The sequence below is a fragment of the Carcharhinus amblyrhynchos genome, chromosome 9, assembly GCF_965287045.1.
Source record: "Carcharhinus amblyrhynchos chromosome 9, sCarAmb.v2.hapA, whole genome shotgun sequence".
Classification (NCBI taxonomy): Eukaryota; Metazoa; Chordata; class Chondrichthyes; order Carcharhiniformes; family Carcharhinidae; genus Carcharhinus; species Carcharhinus amblyrhynchos.
The window spans coordinates 39,953,421-39,972,641 of NC_137332.1; the positions used below are offsets into that span (position 1 = coordinate 39,953,421).

At 42.4% G+C, this 19,221-nt stretch overlaps 1 protein-coding gene across 4 annotated transcripts in view; it reads left to right on the forward strand.

Annotated features, from left to right (window-relative positions):
- agbl4 (AGBL carboxypeptidase 4) overlaps positions 1–19,221 on the forward strand; it is a 791,814-nt gene that overhangs the window by 674,432 nt on the left and 98,161 nt on the right. For 3 of the 4 annotated variants that reach the window (XM_080195501.1, XM_080195499.1, XM_080195498.1), the window contains one exon: positions 7,257–7,409. The exons of the other annotated variant lie outside the window; for it this stretch is intronic. In XM_080195501.1, the coding sequence (XP_080051627.1) occupies positions 7,257–7,409 (153 nt within the window). The remainder of the gene's footprint in view (positions 1–7,256; positions 7,410–19,221) is intronic. 4 annotated transcript variants of the gene reach the window in all.

The following is a 19,221-nucleotide window of genomic DNA, read 5'->3' on the forward strand; positions in this document are numbered from 1 at the left end:
TAAATATAGAAGCAAGATGAAGGCATTTGCAGATAAGTCAAAAATTGGCTATGTTGTTGACAGTGAGGAAGAAAGCTGGAGAATGCAGGAAGATTTCAGTGGAGTAGTCAATGGGCAGAAAAATAACAATTGGAACTCAATTCAGAAAAATGTGAGGTCATGCATTTGAAAAGGACAAACAAGTCAAGGGAATATACAATAAATGGTAGGACTGTGAAAGAAGTAGAAGAACAGGAGGATCTTTTGAGTGTACATCTACAGAACTTTGAAGGTCATAGGACAGGTGGATAAATTGGTCAAGAAGGCATATGGGACACTGGTCTTTATTGGCCAAAGCCAAGAATAAGCACAGTGTAATGTTAGAACTATATAAAACAACTGTTTTACTGCAACTATAGTATTGTGTACCAGTTGTGGCCACTAAATTACAGGAAGGATATGATAACTTTAGGAAAGGTGCAAAAGGATGTTGCCAAATTCAATGGTGAATTTTAACTGTGAATAAAGATTTGGGTAAGCTGGGTTGTTTTCTTTGAAAACGAAGAGGCTAAGGGAAGATTACATTGAGGTGTATTAAGTAATGAAGGGCCTAGATGTATTTGATGGGAGGCCCTGAAATTCACTACCTGCCTGATGGTAGAGGTCATGTTAGGAAGAGTTGTTTAAGGGATTTATATTTTTATTGGTATACATGAAAAATAAGATATCGTTTTAGATAGGTTTAATTTAATGTTTCTGCACCTGGAAAGGGCCAATAGTTAGATGCATGCTGGATAAAGGTGTTTGTATGTTTTGGAGGGTCGGTTACGTTCCAACTGTGCTTTTGTTGTGCTTAGAGAGAATTATAGCATAAAGAACAAATATAGTAGCGGGAGCATTGCTTAGCAACAGGATGCCCACTTCCCAGAGAGAAAATTTTCTTTTGATCTTGGTTTTAACTGGAAGCCAGCACCGTTGGAAACAGATCACTGAGGAGTGAACAGCTCTCAACTTTGCCAAGAAGAGCGAGATAGGACAATCAAGTTGCAACGATGCAGGCTTCCTAAGAACGAAGATATTGTCCAGACAACCAGGGAACTGAGATTGAAAGAAGGTTTCTGACTACTGAAGTTCAGTGAACAGAGAGTAAGGCATTGTTCAGAAGAACTCAAGGAAAAATAAACCAAGTGCTCTGAGTTAAAGAGACAGTTGCATTAAAATCCACAGACACTAACATGGGTTCAGAGAGGATACGTACTTGATCACAGTCATCTTGTGTGCTTCACAGGGACTTCGTGGGTTAGCGAGACTAATGTAACTCAAGATGTACTTTGTAATCATGTTAATCTTAAAATTTGTATGTATTGTTAAGATAAATGGAGAGTAAAGGAATATTGTATTATAAACCAATTTTCCCATGTTTAATAAATGTTTTTTTCTTGTTGTTAAAACAATTAACTTACAATCTTTTGAGCCAGTGTCAGGGATCGTCCTGTCCAGTTACAACACCAACTGGGATAGTAACAATAGAATACCTTATCTCATTTTAAAAAAAGACTCGGATATGCACTAGAGTTGCTGTAACCTACAGAACAATGGACCAAGAACTGGAAGGTGGGATTAGACTGGATAGCTATGTTTTGACAAGCACACATGTGAAGGGCTAAATGTGAAGGGTCTCCATTTTTCTATGGTTCTATATACAGCCATATTGTAGCCAGATGTAGCCAAGAAATTCCCATTCCCCCCAATTGTGGATCCTCAATAAATGTTCCAAAAATTGCAAGGCTGTGGGAAAGAGTGGGATGGATTTTAGAGTGCTCTAGCAAAAACCAAGAGACAGAATGACCGCTTCTGTTTCAAACCTCTTTGGTCCGTTGGTTATAGATGGATCATGGAGTGATTCTAGTTAGATATATGAAGATTTAAGATGGTTCGAATGTTTCTCTGGAGATGTCCAATCTGCAAAAAATTAAATTTGCCCAACCAGAACTAAGCTTCAAAAGTATGGATATAACTGGATGAGTGATTTTTTTTAAAAATGATTTCATTGAGTGCCACTGGCAAGGCCAAGATTTTTTGCCTTTCTCTAATTGTCCTTAAATTGAATGACTTGCTAGGCCATTTCGGAGGGCAGTTAAGAGTCAACCACATTGCTATGGGCCTAAGTAACATGTAGGCCAGACGGGGTAAGAAGGTTTCACAGATTTCCTTCTATGAAGGACATTAGTGATCCAGAAAGGTCTTTACAGCAATCAGTGTTAGCTATCATAGTCATCACTGTTGTGGCTAGCTTTATATATTCCAGATGTATTAATTGAAATCAAATTCCAACAGCTGCCAAGATGGATTTAAACCCACGTTTCCAGAGCGTTACTTTGGATTACTTGATTATCATCTGCCACTATCTCCCTGAAGTGAATGTAGTTATGCTGGGTTGCATGCAGACTGTTTCTGTAATCCATTATAAGATCAACTCCAGATTCCCATGGAGTAGTGAATGACAAAATAAAGATAGTTCACTGGTTTAGAGAATGAGATAGATAGGTCTCCATGTGATGAAGCATCTAGCACCAGTGAACAGCAACAGATATTGGTGGCAGGTCAGCCAACTTAATTGGGCCAGCCATATAAATTTTATGGCTACAAGAGCTGGGATTTCCTGACTCCCAAAGCTGGCCCATCATCTACCAGGCACAAATCAAGAATTTGATGGAATTATATCTACTTGTAAGGATGAGTACACGCCCAACAACACTCAAATAGCTTGTCACAATCCAGGACAAAGCAGTCCGCTTGATTGGCATCTCATTCAACATGTTAATCATTCACTCCCTCCACCACTGTCACACAGTGTGTACCAGTCTATACCAGTATAACAACTTGCCAAGTGTCCTTTGAGAGCACCTTCTAAACCAATGACTTCCACTGTCTTGAAGGCCAAGGGCAGCAGATGCATGGGAAAACCATAACCTGTATGTTCTCCTCAGAGGCACACAACATGACTTGGAACTATATAATGTTTCATGGGTCAAAATATAGCATATCCAATTTAATGGATGGAGAGGAAGTTGATGGGATGATTCTGAAAGTAAAAGTGCCACATCTGATCCAAGGGTCCTTGGACAGTGCCTTCCAAATCCATGACCGCTACCATCTAAAAGGACAAGGGCAGCAGATACCCAGGAATACCACCACTTAGAATTTCCCCTCCAATTCACTCACCATCCTAACTTGGAAATCACTGTTTCTTCACTGTCACTAGGTCAAAATCCTGAAACTCCCTACCAAACAGCACTATGGGTATACCTGCACTTCAGGTATTGCAGTGCTTCAAGAAGGCAACTTACCACCACCTTCTCGAGCAACTAGTGGTGGACAAAAAATGAGGCCTAACCAGCAATGCCCACATCTCATAAATTATTTTCTTAAATGTCTTTATGATGATGCCTTAGCCGAAGTCACTCAGAATTAATTTGATTAACTCTTTGCATTGGATGCCAAAGGCATGAATTTGATTGTTTTAAAATGCTTTGATTTTGATTAAAGGCATCTTTTTACAATTATTTCATTCAATAAACTATGCCATATTAATTTAATATCAATTATGGGTATTTTGTTTATTTTCACATTATAAAATGGTGACTACCCTCATTTGCGCCATTGGTTCACATTTTCACTCAACGTATAACTCGACCCCTATTTTTGAAAGAGTATTTGGAGGCACCCAAGGTTGAGATATATGGTAAGTGCTCTGTTGCCTTCTGAGCTCCACAGTTCCAACAATCTTCAAGCTGTTTCTCCCAAATGAGTTGGAACTATCTCAGTCATGTGGATTAAGGTCCACCACATGCTCCGTTTGATTTATTATCATCACATGTATTAATATTCAGTGAAAAGTATTGTTTCTTGCATGCAAAAAAGACAAAGCATATGTTCATAGAGAAGGATAGGAGAGAGTGCAGAATGCAGATTTACAGTTATGGTGTAGAGAATGATCAACTCAGTGTGAGGTAGGTTCATTCAAAAGTTTAATGACAGTAGGGAAGAAACTGTTCTTGAGTCAGTAGGTACATGACCTCAGACTTTTGTATCTTTTTCCTGATGGAAGAAGGTGGAAGAGAGTACATCCGGGGTCCTTGATTATGCTCGCTGCTTTTCAGAGGCAACAGAAAGTGTAGACAGAGTCAATGGATGGGAGGTTGGTTTGTGTGATGGATTAAGCTTTGTGCATGATCCTTTGTAGTTTCTTGCAGTCTTAGACAGAGCAGGAGCCATACCAAGCTGTGAAACAACCAGAAAGATTGCTTTCTATGGTGCATCTGTAAAAGTTGGTTATAGTCATAGCAGACATGCCAAATCTCCTTAGTTTCCTGAGAAAGAAGAGGTGTTGGTGGGTTTTCTTAATTATAGTGTCAACATGCTATTTTCCCCGATGTTATATTTTTGTTAATACTTTTTCTTCAGCTACAACTTTTCGTCATGATCTATGTTCTAAGTTATAATGATATTCATGACATACCTTTTTATTCCTTTAACTTAATGTAATCTTCTGCTTTCAGCTGTCCATGTTCTTTTGAATTGTTGTCAGTGTTCACTGTACAATGACAAATTCCCATACTTTTCCCTTTGCATATGTAAAGAGCAATTCTCCATCGTCAAAAATATTCTTATATCACTCAGTTACAGGATTTAGGAAGACTTGAAATTGATGCCATAACAGATGCCATCACCTGATGAAGGGGCAGTGCTCTGAAAGCTTGTGCCACCAAATAAACCTGTTGGACTATAACTAGATTTCTTCCTGATAGTATTGTCCTGTTATCAAGGATCATTCCACAGCTGAATTAATAATCTTTCTGATTTTTTTCAAGTCACTTGTTAGTTGTTTCATTTATGATACAAGATCATTACTTCAGATGCATAGAGATTAACCACTTTTTAAATTGAAGTTAATTGTTCACTTTTTCAAGAATTCCAAGTTCTATTATTTTTCAGCTAACAAATATACATTATATCCAACTTTCACAAAAAGAAATAGGAATTTTGGATCCTGTGTCTAAACTACACAATGTGAAATATTTGGTGGTGGGGCAGGGGGGGCGGTTCTCCGGTCTCCCCACAGCATATTTCCGATGGTGGGAGGCAGTGGTCCTGCCACTGTCAGTGGGATTTCCCATTGATTGCACCCCATGCTGCCAGGAAACCTGCTGATGCGAACAGTTGGAGAATTCCAGTCATGGCCTGGTGTGCAGTCAATGGGAAATCCCAGAAGATCCCACTGTCGGCCAATAGTGCACTGCCTCCTGCTGCAAGAAACACTCTGTGAGGAAGTAAGAGAATCCCCCTTTTTTTTGATTTATTAAAAATTGCGGTAGCAGTTTGTTGATCTTAATACCCAGTGGCTTAGTCTTTAATTATCATTCAGCCAAAGTCAAAAATTTTAATAAGCCTATGAAATATTAACATAGCCTGAACACAATTCCCTTGAAATAGAAAAGAAAACCATTTATTTTTCAGTAGTTTCTGCTATATGTATATTGAATTTTTAAAAAAAATCATTCTGATCAGTTTATTCGTACTGACACACATCATCCAACATTATCAAGGTATACCTGACAAAACCATTTGAGATAATTTGCTGAAGATGACGAAATCCCTGGGACTTCTATGTAGTTCATTTTGACCTTTGTTAGTATTAGAAAATTAATTTCTAAGCAGAAATAAATGTATTGGGTATGTCAGAAAAGATGAATACAGTCCCATAAAGCCATTTTGTCTTTAATTCATCCATGTGCATGCTTGCATTTTGACATCTACAAGTCTACTGTCGGAGCTTCGGATACTTTTAAGAAATGGTGATGCATATGAAATATAAATAAGCTGTGATATGTGCAAATTTAATTTATCCAGAACACATCCTGAATTAGCTGAGCTTATGGATGTACCCATTGTATTTTATGTCTGTCTGTGCTGTGCTGTACTATCCCAGAGCGGAAATTGCACTTTATATTTCAGATTTGTCCCTTTCCTATCATTTGAGGAAATTTGCCGATTATAAGAGTTTTACCTCTATTAAGTTTGAATCTCCTTCAAGCTTCTGATAGACTGTTCCTAACAGCAGCCGCTTTACTTCTTTACAGGCACCATCCATCAGCCTGACATGGCTGCCGATGGGCCAGTCATATTGTCTATATTTCATACACAAACATCAGAGCTGCTGACAGCACTTTGCACACTAGGAAATTGCTTCTGCTGTGAATGGAATTTAAAACAGAGTTGCTTGTGCTCCAGTATGTGTTTATGACCTTAGGAGTAGAAGTGTTGTCATGAATAGATAATGTTGTGATGTTCATGTATATTATCTATCACTTGTTTTGAGTTACTGTTTTCAGTCCCTTTTTATTGATTAGAAATTCTGTTTTTTTTTGCTACCAACTAAAACAGTTTTATCCTGATACATCTTGGTCTTTTCAAAATTTGGGATTTTGTTTTATTTATATATTGTAACAGCAATCACTGGGGAGAGTACGTTCATTATTTATTGCTCAAAAGTTCAAAACAAATATATTAAAAAAGGTATTATATAAAATCCTGCATTGCAGAGCCAGGTTCAGTGATGTAGAAAGCTCAATATTGCTGTGGATACAGATAAAACCTTAATACATCTGCAATACTTTCCAAGATAACTGCTGAAAGAACATTGAAAAAACGTGTTATGAAGAAAGCCTATTTAAAGTGAAAGAAAAGTACTTTAAAAAAGAGGATCTTTTTGCGTGTGCTTTATGTAGGATTTCTTTATGTGTTCAGAATGAATGTCCGTACAGTAAAATAATGTTCTTCTGGCTCATTGAATAAAAATGAGCACATTACCCACTGTATTTGGAGGCCTGTTATTTTTCAGGTAATTACAGTTTCAGTAAACTCTCTCCACAGCTGATGCACAAGGGGCACTTCTGGGAATTAAGCATCAAGACAATTCCAATAAAGTATCTATTGCATCATTTCATATTTCACTCCAAACCACAAAATTATGAATTTAAGGTGACTGTAAGTTGCAACACTCTTAAAATTTATCCACTGTACCATTCTTGGAATTTCACAGTCAACCGGTTATCACAATTTACTTTTTTCCCATTTGGATTAATCTCCCAAAACCTTGACCTTTATTTATTCAGGAAGGCAAAGTTAAAGTGTTTGGTAAAACATTTCATCCATGAAGCTGGTTCATGTATTTTCAAGTTACATTTTGTATTAACTTTTATCCTCTCTAACAGAAAGCAAGCATGGAATTCTACATTGACATCCATGCTCATTCGACTATGATGAATGGATTTATGTATGGAAACATCTTTGAGGATGAAGAGAGGTTCCAGAGGCAAGCAGTCTTTCCCAGGCTTCTATGCCAAAATGCTGAGGATTTTTCGTTTGTAAGCAGTTTTTCTTTAATATCAGAATTGCTACTTCAAGGACTGATTAGATCCTTACTATTTTGTTTCACTTCAGCAGAGGCAACTTTCTTAGCTTGCGGTTTGCCTTTTTATTTACAAAGTATTTTATTCATACATCAAAATTTTGTTCACAATTCTTAGATATGCCTTCATTAAAGAAACTTTAATGAAGAGCAATTACTGAGTAATCACAGGAAAGAAATTATTTAGATCCTATGGGCGGATCGTGAGCCCATTCTTGCTGTCTGTGGGAATGGTGGTGGGGGCGCAACATCCGGCGAAACCCTAAAATCATGAATCTCTCTGGTGAGGTCGCAAAGGGCATGAACCTGATTTGAATACATTTGAATATATTTTAATATAATTAGATATCCGTTCTGCCAGATATTGACCCCTCACTGTAATTTCAAACATTATTAATGTAAGGTCATGTCAGTGCGATTTACGCAGACGTGAACCTGTCATGGGGAATCCCCCCCGGGTGTGTAAAAGTGTGTGTAGCCCCCAGGGGAGAGGGTCACAGCCAGGTAGTGTCCTGGCACTGTCCCCTGACTCACCTGATGAAGGAGCAAACCCCGAAAGCTAGTGGTGTTTACTACCAAATAAACTGTTGGACTTTAACCTAGTGTTGTGAGATTTCTTACTGTGACTGCCCCCTTGCACAAGTTGGCACCATGTCAACCTGGCAGTGCCAATCTGGCAGTGCCAACTGATGCCAGGTACCATGGCAGGGGTGGATTCCAGTGGAAGCCTCATATATTTATGATGGTGAGTGGGAGTGAACCTGGGAGCTGGGGATGGTGGTGATGGCTGTTGGGTGGGAGTTGGGGGAGAGGTCTGATGACGGTGATATTCAGGGCAGCGGAGAAGGAGGTGCCAACATTGACTGTTTTGGGGGGGAAGGCACCGACGTTGACTATTTGTGGGGGGGAATGCCAGCTCTGACTGTTTGGGGGGGCTGCTGGCTCTAATTATTTGGGGTGGGGGGGGAGGTGCTGGCGCTGACTGTTTGCATGGGGGAGCTGCCAGCGTTGATCACGGGAGGGGGGAATGAAGTGCTAGCTCAGATTGCAGGAAAATGGCACAAATGCCAGGTCTGATAGCAGGAGACAGGGGGACTGATGCTGGCTCTGATCATGGGGGGAGGGGCAGGAATGCCAGCTCTGATCGCAGGACAGTGGACGAGCCCCTGAGGCCTCTGTGGTACAATGGGAGGTTATTTTTTTCCTCTGGTCAGGGCACCCTTTAAATGTGACAGCCCAAACTCAGTGCACCTGGGCATATTTAATCCTTGCCTCTCAACAAGTAAACGTGTTGGACTTTAACCTGATGTTGTGAGACTACTTACTGTGCCTATCGCAGTCCAATGCCAGCAACTCCACATCACACCTCAACATGACAACATGAAATACGCCCGCCTGTTTTTGTTTTTGACAATGTCATAAGATCTGGAGAGAAAACCAGTCTGGTCCTAGAGGAAAGCATGCCATTTTTCTCACTGATATGGACACTTTGCCAAATTCTGTTCAAATCACCCCCTCTGTGTAACTGAGTTATCAATACATTTTATAAAGTTAGAATCAGATTGATGATTAACTTCATCATTCAAGAAAATCATTAATTAACCTTCATTTTTGGCTGTGATTAATCACTTAGCATTTTGCTGCACTCAAAATAACTAACTAGTAGTGCTAGTACAAAAATATTAAATAGCTTCTATACAGCAAAATAGTGGTAAAATGTATTATTAGAAGGACATCTATATTTCATCTGTTATATTTGAGCTCTTTCATATTTACAATAACGTTTGCAAAATTCCCTGGAACATTTTGACTATGTTCTTTAATAACGAACTGAATGTGCTACAGCAAGATTATTACAAAGGGAGTTTTGTGGGTGTTGCGATATTTCTAGTTGATTGTTTAATATGCAAATTGAAGCTTTACAAAAGCTCTAAGCATATAGATTTGAAGTTGACTCTTAGATTGAACATGTCACTGAAGTATTACGCTTTACCTTGAGGGAAGAAAAACCTGATTTGGTGCATTATGCTCACAGCCAGATACCTCCTGTTGACAGAGCATTTGGTTGGCAATGACGTCAAAGTCTTATAAAGGACAACAGCTCTATAAAGCTATACATAGGCTCAAAAACATAGAAAGTCAAATCAATAGTAGTCAAGGAAATTATATGCAACAAATCTGAACTTTGTACAAATCCATTTTCTCTGCTTCTCCCAACACGAGCAAATTTGCCCGATTCTAGCCCAACCAATCCAGTGAAGATCCGTTTCCATTGACGCCTTGGGCGTCTCTGGCATGTAGTGGCTGTACATGCCCGAACTAATTTTTATCCCAGAGTGATAAGCACTGAATTTTATATTGTTCTACTATGATCCTGTGCAGCAATGATTATTGGATCTTTTAGGCCAGGTCAACACAATAACTTACATTTATAAAGCATCTCTAATGTAGGAAAATGTCCAAAGGTTCTTCACAGAAGTGTTATTAAACAAAATTTGAGATTAATTTGTGAAAAGAAATAGTGGGCTGGATAATTGGAACTGGACATTTTAAAGATATTCTTAAAGATGGAGAGCAGTAAAGAGTAGAGATATGTGGAGGTTTTGGGAGAGAATTTCAGATATTAGAACTGAATTACCAGTTATCAGCAGTGTACCACAGGGATCAGTGCTGGGTCCTCTGCTATTTGTGATTTTTATCAATGACTTGGAGGAGGGGGCTGAAGGGTGGGCAGTAAATTTGCTGATGACACCAAGATTGGTGGAGTAGCGGATGAAGTGGAGAGCTGTTGTAGGCTGCAAAGAGACATTGCTAGGACGCAGAGCTGGGCCGAAAAATGGCAGATTGATTTTAACCCTGATAAGTGCGAGATGATTCATTTTGGTAGGACAAATTTGAATGTGGATTACAGGGTCAATGGCAGGGTTCTGAGGAATGTAGAGGAACAGAGAATCTTGGGGTTCATATCCACAGATCTCTAAAGGCTGCCACTCAAGTGGATAGAGCCGTGAAGAAGGGCTATAGTATGTTAGCGTTTATTATCAGGGGGTTTGAATTTAAGAGCCATGGGGTTATGCTGCAACTGTACAGAACCTTGTTGAGACTGTATTTGGAATATTGTGTGCAGTTCTGGTCACCTCACTATAAGAAGGATGTGGAAGCATTGGAGAGAGTGCAGAGGAGATTTACCAGGATGCTGCCTGGTTTGGAAGGTAGGTCTTATGAGGAAAGGTTGAGGGAGCTAGAGCTTTTCTCTTTAGAGCTGAGGAGGATGAGAGGTGACTTAATAGAGCTTTATAAGATGATGAGGGGGATAGAGTGGATGTTCAGAGACTATTTCCTCACGTGGATGTACCTGTTACTAGTGGGCATAACTATAATGTTCATGGTGGGAGATATAGGAGGGATGTCCGAGGTAGGTTCTTTACTCAGAGAGTGGTTGGGGTGTGGAATGGACTGCCTGCTGTGATAGTGGAGTCGGACACTCTAGGAACTTACAAGTGGTTATTGGATAGGCACGTGGAGCACACCAGAATGATAGGGAGTGGGATAGATTGATCTAGGTTCAGACAAAGCTCAGCACAACATTGAGGGCCAAAGAGCCTGTACTGTGCTGTACTGTTCTATGTTCTATGAATTTTATGGATAGCTGGAGTAGCATACATTATAGACAGAGAAACAGAAAATAGGAGCAGGAATAGGTCGAACCTGCTCCATCAAATAGCGTGATCATGGCCCATCCTCTATCTCAGTGCCATACTCCTGTGCTCTCCCCATACCTCTTGACACCTTTAGAGTCTAGAAACCTATTGATTTCCTTCTTAAATATATTCTATGGCAGAGAGTTCCAATAGTTTACCACCCTCTGAGCTCCTCATCTCAATCCTAAATGAGGAACTCTCTATCCTGAGACTATGACACCTTGTTCTAGATCCCCCAGCCAGCAAAAGCATTCTCCATACATCCAGTCTATCCAGTCCTGTCATCATTTTGTATATTTGGTTCCCTCATCCAAATCTTTGATACATATTGTGAATATCTGGGGCCCAAGCACTAATCCCAATGGGATCCCACCAGTCACCATCTGCCACTCTGAAAAAGACTTATTTGTTCCTGCTGTCTTTTTTTTGCTGCTAACTAACTCTCAGTTCATGCCAATGTATTATCTCAAATCCCATATACTTTAATGCAGGCGAGGATGCGGGGTAATGATGTGATGGTGCAACATTCCTCTTCCTCCTCCGAGGTGGACTGCTGGCTCCCCCATCTCTGCAGCTGTCCATCCTTCTAGAATGCCAAGACCTGTGTGAGGGGACAGACCATTTAGAGATTAAAGGGTCCACATTTCCTCACCCCAATTATGGCTGATGGGAGCTCCAGAGGTGCTGTGGTGGACACATGAGTAATGCACCTCCTCACTCTGTTAGGTTCACTCTGTTGTCTCACCATGTGCAATTAAAGCTTAGGCCTGCAAGCCAATATCTCCCCTCTGTGGATGACAGATTATTAATATTTTAGATGCCTCCATGAGTCTTCACCTGCTTCTTGTTACTGTTTATCCTGCAAGCAGAAGGAGCAACAGCATTCATTTTCTCATCAAGACTAGCACAATATTTATGTTGGTAGCAGCTCTTTGGCCAATGATAGGGAATAAGTGATGTCTCCTCCTTATATGCACACTCAGGGGTTGAGCAAAGACACAGAGTTGGGTATTTCTGCAACGCTGCCATAATTCAGAATTTGCTCTGATTCTGCACTGTTAGGATAGTCTCTCCCTCCTCATATTGGGCACCAACCAATGTAGCCACATGATAGTCCCAAAGAGGAAAGTGGTATGGAGTACTCACCCTGGTGGAGTGAAATTGGCCTTTGACCCATTTGTGGCACTGCATCCAAATTCAAGGGGGTGGGAGGGGTTTGGGACTCTACAGCTATGGAGAATTGGTCAGGGTGCAGGATCTTTTCTTGCTGTCCCTTGCCTTGTCCTTGCAGCATGGAGGAGAACATGAAGGGAGACATCACCAAATCGTGGGGCAACCATTAAAGATAGCGTCAATGATGTGAAGTAGAGATAGGCACTCATTGTCCCATTCTTCCATTGGATGGGACCCATGCATCTGGACTGCTAAGTGGTTACCATACGACTGCTCATACAGCAACAGTACCTGTTTTTGGTGTTGCATCTGAGATCCAACCCATGTATATAAAATTCGGCCCCATATTTGGGCAATAACAGATGACAGTTATGATTAAACACTTCTGTGTATCACAATGAGGAAGACTGGACAGTTTTCTGTCTGCCTCAGTCTGTGGCACAACAATCCTGGTCTCCAATAAACTTGCCTCGTTTTTATTTATCTACCTACCAACAGTCAGTTTACTGTAGACCCGAGAATTGAATAGACACATCAAAGACTGCTTTATGGTATAAATTGTTGCTGACACTGTACCTAAATGAATGTTATAATATTTTATTTGAAATTGATTTGTGGACTTAGAAAAAAAGGCATAACAGCTTATGTATTTTATTGCACGGTCTGTTCATAATGCTACATTTCTTTAAAAACAGTAAGTACATCATGGAGATTAGATTAATCATAATGCTACCATGACAATCATTTGAGCAGCTCAATAATTTACTTATCTGAGTTCAGTCTGTAGACTATTTTAATCCTTATCACATCCCTGTATAGCATGATTTTATTTTAATACACTTGAATAAATTATTAAAAAATTCTCCATCATGTATTTTTACCCACTGAAATTTTTGTTTTAATTGCTGCTTCTAAATATGTGTTTTAGGACAGCTGTGGTTGAATTTTGTCAGTCATTGCTGTAGCTAGCAAGATTTTGATTTCTTCTCAGAAGGAATTTTGAAAATCCTATTCTCTGAAACAAATAACAGATCACATGAAATATAACACAATAATAACCAACATGAAATAACTATAAAATTCACGATGCCCCTTTATTTAAAATGTATTCTAACAGTTGGTGGATGACAAATCCAGTTACTTTTTGTTTGGGTTAGATTTAATCTCAGGGAAATCTCCAGCGTACATTGGCAACGCAAACATGTTGTCAAATTTCAGAACCTGAGAGGGAACTATTCTTTGAAGGAATGCCTTCTAATGTAACTATTCAAAATGGTGGCCCTCTGGAGATTATTTTGGCAACAAATGTTTAAAGAAGTTTTGTTTTTGCTTACTATAACTAAGAGAAGTAGAAAGGTTTAAAGAATTTTGACCAAACATTATATGAAATTGAAAAGAAAAATTTGATCTCCTATCCCGCTGCACTGGTTTTGTAGTGCAATGGGCTGGGAGACTCGAGCGGATGCCATTTTGCGGGCTCCCTGCTGGGCACCAGGAGTCTTCAAGCGCCGGATTTCCGGTGCTGTCAGCTCCTCACCAGGAATCGGCGTGGAGCTGCATAATGTATTCAAACTAGCATCCCCAGACCATTTTCATGTCATCAGCGAACTGGGGACTGAAGTATCCAGGCCTGCCAACCTCTCTACCCACCAGGATTGTTTCACTCCAGCAGGGTTTAGTTTTGTTCCCCACTTATGGGGAGCTGACAGCCTGACCCTGCTGGAGTGGAGGACCATCAAGGCACACCCCCCCCATCCCCCAGCTCAAGGGTTGGGTGGTGGGGGGTGAGCAGGCGCATGCACAGTGGCCTGCTCAGCACTATGCTGCCAGCCTCTCCAGCAGGAATAGGCCCTGCCCACTGATTCCTGGACTGATTCACGCAAGTGCACTCTGCAGTGCACAGGTTGTGGGAGATTCATTTGGAAAACTGAAAAAAACCAGCATGATTTACTTCAGTTTTGACACTTGGAAGAATCGCCCCTATGATTTATAGTCTGTTCAGTATTCCATATTCAGAAATAAAAGGGGGAAAATGTATCTCAGGCAATGGCACAAAGCTCGCGGTATCTGAATGAATGCTGGTTATACACAGCTCCTTATATTTTATTCAAGGCAGCCAATCTGATGCCATTTTTGTGTGATCACTCGAGACAAATTTCTACCCCATATTTTTCAGAAGACATTATTTGAGCAGCAAATTAAACAAAAATTGTATGAGGAATCAGACTAATTAAAACTGTTACTTTAATAAGTACGAATTTCCATAAATCAGACTGAAGAAAACCTGCATAATTTCTTTAGTTGTCCTCTGATAATCCAAGTATTGTCAGGTTTTCATTTAATATGTGGAATTGTCTTGTGAATGAATATGCCACAATATGACAAAAAAGCAACAATAGAAATTTGTGACTGAAAGATAAACAGAACAGATAGAAAATGTTAATCAAAGTAATTGGCAGGAATCATCATAATTAGAATCTCAAGTAATTGCTTTCAGATATGCCTGCTGCATATATCAGAATCCTCCTTTTAATTCATTTTGGTAAAATGTCAACATCATTTTATATGGTTTGAAAAGAACTGTTTACTTGCCTTCTATTATGTTTCAAATACCTGTTGACATTTCTAATTATCCAGCTTCTTGAATCTCCTGTTGCTGGATAGAAATAGCTATATATAAAAGGGATTAAAGCAAAAGGAAAATCAGAGTTAAAGAATAAATACTGTATAATTTATGTCATCTGATATTTGAATCTGTAAATTCCAGTAAATATTCCACAGTAGCATGTGAATGTATTAACTTTATGGCTAAGATTGTCCTGTTTCAATGATTATTGGAGCAGCTGATCACAAATTTATGTTTAGTACATGCAAAACTTTTCACTAATCTTGATAACTGATGAATATATATTTTTACATATAAATGTTTTAAGCATACACAAAATACATGCACAGTGTAAAATTGAAATTGGGAGGAACTGTTGTTTGGATATGTCAATCAGCATTCAACATGCATTCAGCAGCTGTAAGGACCCCCACCGATGATATTTAAAGGAATCATCAACTGCATACAGATTAGTTGCTGGTTGATTGATTGCTGGTTCTGGTTGTTGCTTTGATTGTACAGCTGTTTGGTGCTGTCTATAGTCATTTAAATTTATAAAGGTCTACAGAAAGTGGTATAACAAGGATTGTGGAGTTTTGCTTACTTCGAAGTTTCTGCACTAGCCAGTTGCTCCCAGTTATGGACGTATGCATATACATTTCCCTTGAAATGCTGTATGTTCTAGATAATGCAGAACAGGATAAGTTGTTGGGAGTGAGATGAGTGGGAGAAGAGCTTTCAATAATACGCTATATCTATCTAGGGTATTCAAGGAGCAATTTTCTTACTTTTGCTCTCAGGTCGGTAGCGGTTCTGCGAGCGTGGGTGGGTGGTGGGGAGCTGTTGCTCTGCAGGGTCTCTGATGTCTGACTTGCAGCACAGACCTGGGTCTCAGCACTGACCTCGGGTTATGTGGCGCTGTTGGGTCATAGTGCACTCAGCTCACTTCCAGCTGAAGGATGTGCACAAAGCCCTTGCAAACTGCACTGCTGCAGCCTCTCAACTTTGCAAGGAGCTGTGACTATAGGGAGCATGTGGTGGGGGGAATCGGTGGTGGGGTGTGGGGAGTTGTGGAGGGGGCTGTGATTGTGTAGGGAGTATGTGGGAAGGAGAATTGGGAGGCTATGATTATGGGGAGCATATGACTTGGGAATTGGGGGGTGGATAGCTGTGATTGTGGGGAGCATGTGGCTGGGGGAATTATTGGGTATGAACAGTGACTGTTGATATGCTAGGGGGCAGCACTGTTCCATAACCTCTACATGTGTTCCTCTCCATCTGCCCTATTCCCCATGCATCGCCTTTCCTACGCATCGCTCACACCCCCAGCCCACCTTCAGAGTGATAACATGGCTTTTCCTATGCAACCAATAGATCTAGCTATCCATTTGGTTGCTGCTGGAGCTGAGGAGGAGGAGCTGGAGGAAAAATTGCAGGCACAGAAGGCCACTTACAGGACCAGAGAGAGATGACCACCAGAGACAAGAATTGGCCACCACTCACCCAGAGGGGGGCATACGAGAAGGATAGAACAGAGACCCTGACAGTTCCATGCAGAGTGTCCTTTGACCGGGTGTCGGACACCGTATGCCGCTGATGTCTCAGACTCCAAAAGGAGACCATGCAACACCTGTGCAACCTGTTGCAGGGCCTGGCACCTAGAAGCGAGCAGGGCACCCACTCTTGGTTGTCAAATTGATGGCCACTCTAAATTTTTACATGACTGGTCCTTTCCAGACTCCAGGTGGAGATGTCTGTAGCATCTCCCAATCTGCTGTGCACGCCTGTGTGAGGCAGGTCACTGAAGCCCTGTATGACTGGGCTGGCCAGATCATCAACCTCAACCTGGACCAGGCGCAGCAGGAAGCCTGGGGTGCAGGGTTCGCTGCCATTGCTGGGATGCTTAACGTGCAGGGGGCAATTGACTGCACACGCGTTACCCTCAAGGCCCCATGAAGATTTGTAAATAGGAAGGGATTCCACTCCCTGAATGTTCAGCTAGTGTGCAACCATAATATGACCAGCATGCACGTCTGTGCCATACATCCAGGGAGTGTGCACGACAGCTTCATTATCAGGAACTTGGACATCCCAGAGGCATTTGAGGAGGGCCCAGGCTGTGGGAGGGCTCGTGGGTGATATGGGTTACCCAATTTGGACATGGCTGATGACACCTGTGGGGAGGCCTGTGTCTGAGACGGAGACCTGTTATAATGAGGCCCATGTAGCCACCCGTGCGATAGTGGAGATGCATTGGGCTCCTCAAGATGCAATTCCGGTGCCTGGACCAATCTGCTCCTCCAATACAGCCTAGTGATCTGTTCCTGCATAGTGGTCGTGTGCTGTGTTTTGCACAATTGGACTCTACAAGAGGTGACCTCTTGGAGGAGGAGGAGGAGGAGGAGTACGTGGCGGCTGACCAGCTAGCTGTCGCTGGTGGGTGGTGGTGGGGGGGCGGGTGGGGGTGGGGGGGGGGGGGGGGGGGGAGGGGGGGGGGTGGGGGGGGGGGGTGCGGGGGGAGGGGGGGTGGGAGGGGGGTGTTGGTGGAGGCGGGGATGACCAGCAGGAGGAGGAGGTGGAAGATGAGGAAGAGCATGCTGAGGAATACCAACCAGATGCTCAAGGGCTGGTAACCCAAATGAGGCATGCAATGTTGGCAAGGAAGGCACTGAAAACCAGGAGGTTCACCTGCTTGGTGTTTGTGTCTGTGGGTTCCACTCCCCACCCCCCTTCAAATTCCTTCTATATCCTTCTATACGTTGTCACACCAGAGTGGTGGGCCTGGGAACTGTATGTTAATGATGCCCTGGTGCAAACTATTCTGACTCCTACCTGAGCTGTGCATGCACACTGGCACCTGGGCACACATCTTTATATGGATAAGGGATCTGAAACCCCCATACAGAGCTCTCGGGAGGATATGGGGAAGGGGAGGGAATCACTCTGCGGAACAAATGCCTTCCTTTTCTCAGTGACACAGCATTGAGGGGCCTCCCCAACTAACATCAACATGAAGCATCGTTCTCGCAATCATCAATAGAAGAGGATTCATAATTGAGACAAATTGGTCATGGGGGGATGGTGAAAAAAGCTTTTATTTACAATAAAGGTGTTTGAATAAGAAGTTTTAACATAAAAACTTGTGAACAGAAAACGTTAAGGTGCTTCAATATCTTGCTAACTAGTGCAGCCCTTCACCATGCCATCTCAGTGCAACTACAACTTCCTAACCTTATGTGGCCTACCATTACGTCTCAGTGACTCCCCAGAATGTACATCGCAGGTGGAGGGAGCCAGCTGCCTACCTCATCCCGTGGCCAGTGATGTGTGTGGTGGGCATCCTCTGGAGACCTTGAGGGCCCTGGCCTGCTTCCAGGTGTCTGGGATGTTTCCATGACACCCTCTTCATCCCACTGCCCCCGAGATGCCCCAGTGTCAGGAAGGGGGTGTCAGAAGGTATAGCTACAGCCACAGTCTCCTGGCTGGTAGGACCTGGCATGGGCTTGAGCTCTTCCTTCTCCCTTAGAGTTCCTGTGGGCCCCTGTGTCACTCCATGGGACTCCAGAATCTCCAGCGTCATCTGGCACTGCCAGGCCTGGAGGACCAACTGCGTCCTACCCATGGTGGTCAAGCTCTTTGAGGCCACTTGAGTCAGGGGACACCACTCAATGGCTGCAGCAAGTGCCCTCTGAGACTGCGCCATGCTCTGCAACCCCCCAGCCATGACTCTCTGAGACTGCGTCATGCTCTGCAAATCCTCAGCCATGACCCTCTGAGACTGCGCCACGTTTTCAACGTCTGCTGCCATAGCCCATGTGTCCCAGCACTGTCCCACTGGGTCTCCTGCAAGCTCTCGAGCCTCTCAGCCATGGGCCGCAGAATCTTGAAAAGCCTCTTCAGTCACTGAGCTGTGGCCTGCTGTGACTTGGCTGCAGCTCTCCTGGACGCTGCTGTGGCCTGCTGTGACTCAGCCATCACTTGGAGCCTGACACTCAGGATCCCCCGCCCCAGGCTTTCCACTACAGGTGCCACTCTTGCAGTGTTGGCTTGGGAAGCATGCAAGACAGGCAGTAGTTGATCCACCTGAAAGCTTTGGGACTCCTCCCAACAGCCTTTCAGTTGGTCCAGTGTGGCAGCCAGCCCTGCCTGCATTCCCTGGCTCTGTTGCTGCATCTCCAGCAGCTGAGGGAGAAGTGATCTCAGAAGTCCAGCATGTAGCCCTGGGGCTAACTGAGTCCTGCACTCCAGCAGGACCCTGCGTGCCACTGGCCTCAGATATTCCCTCCTCC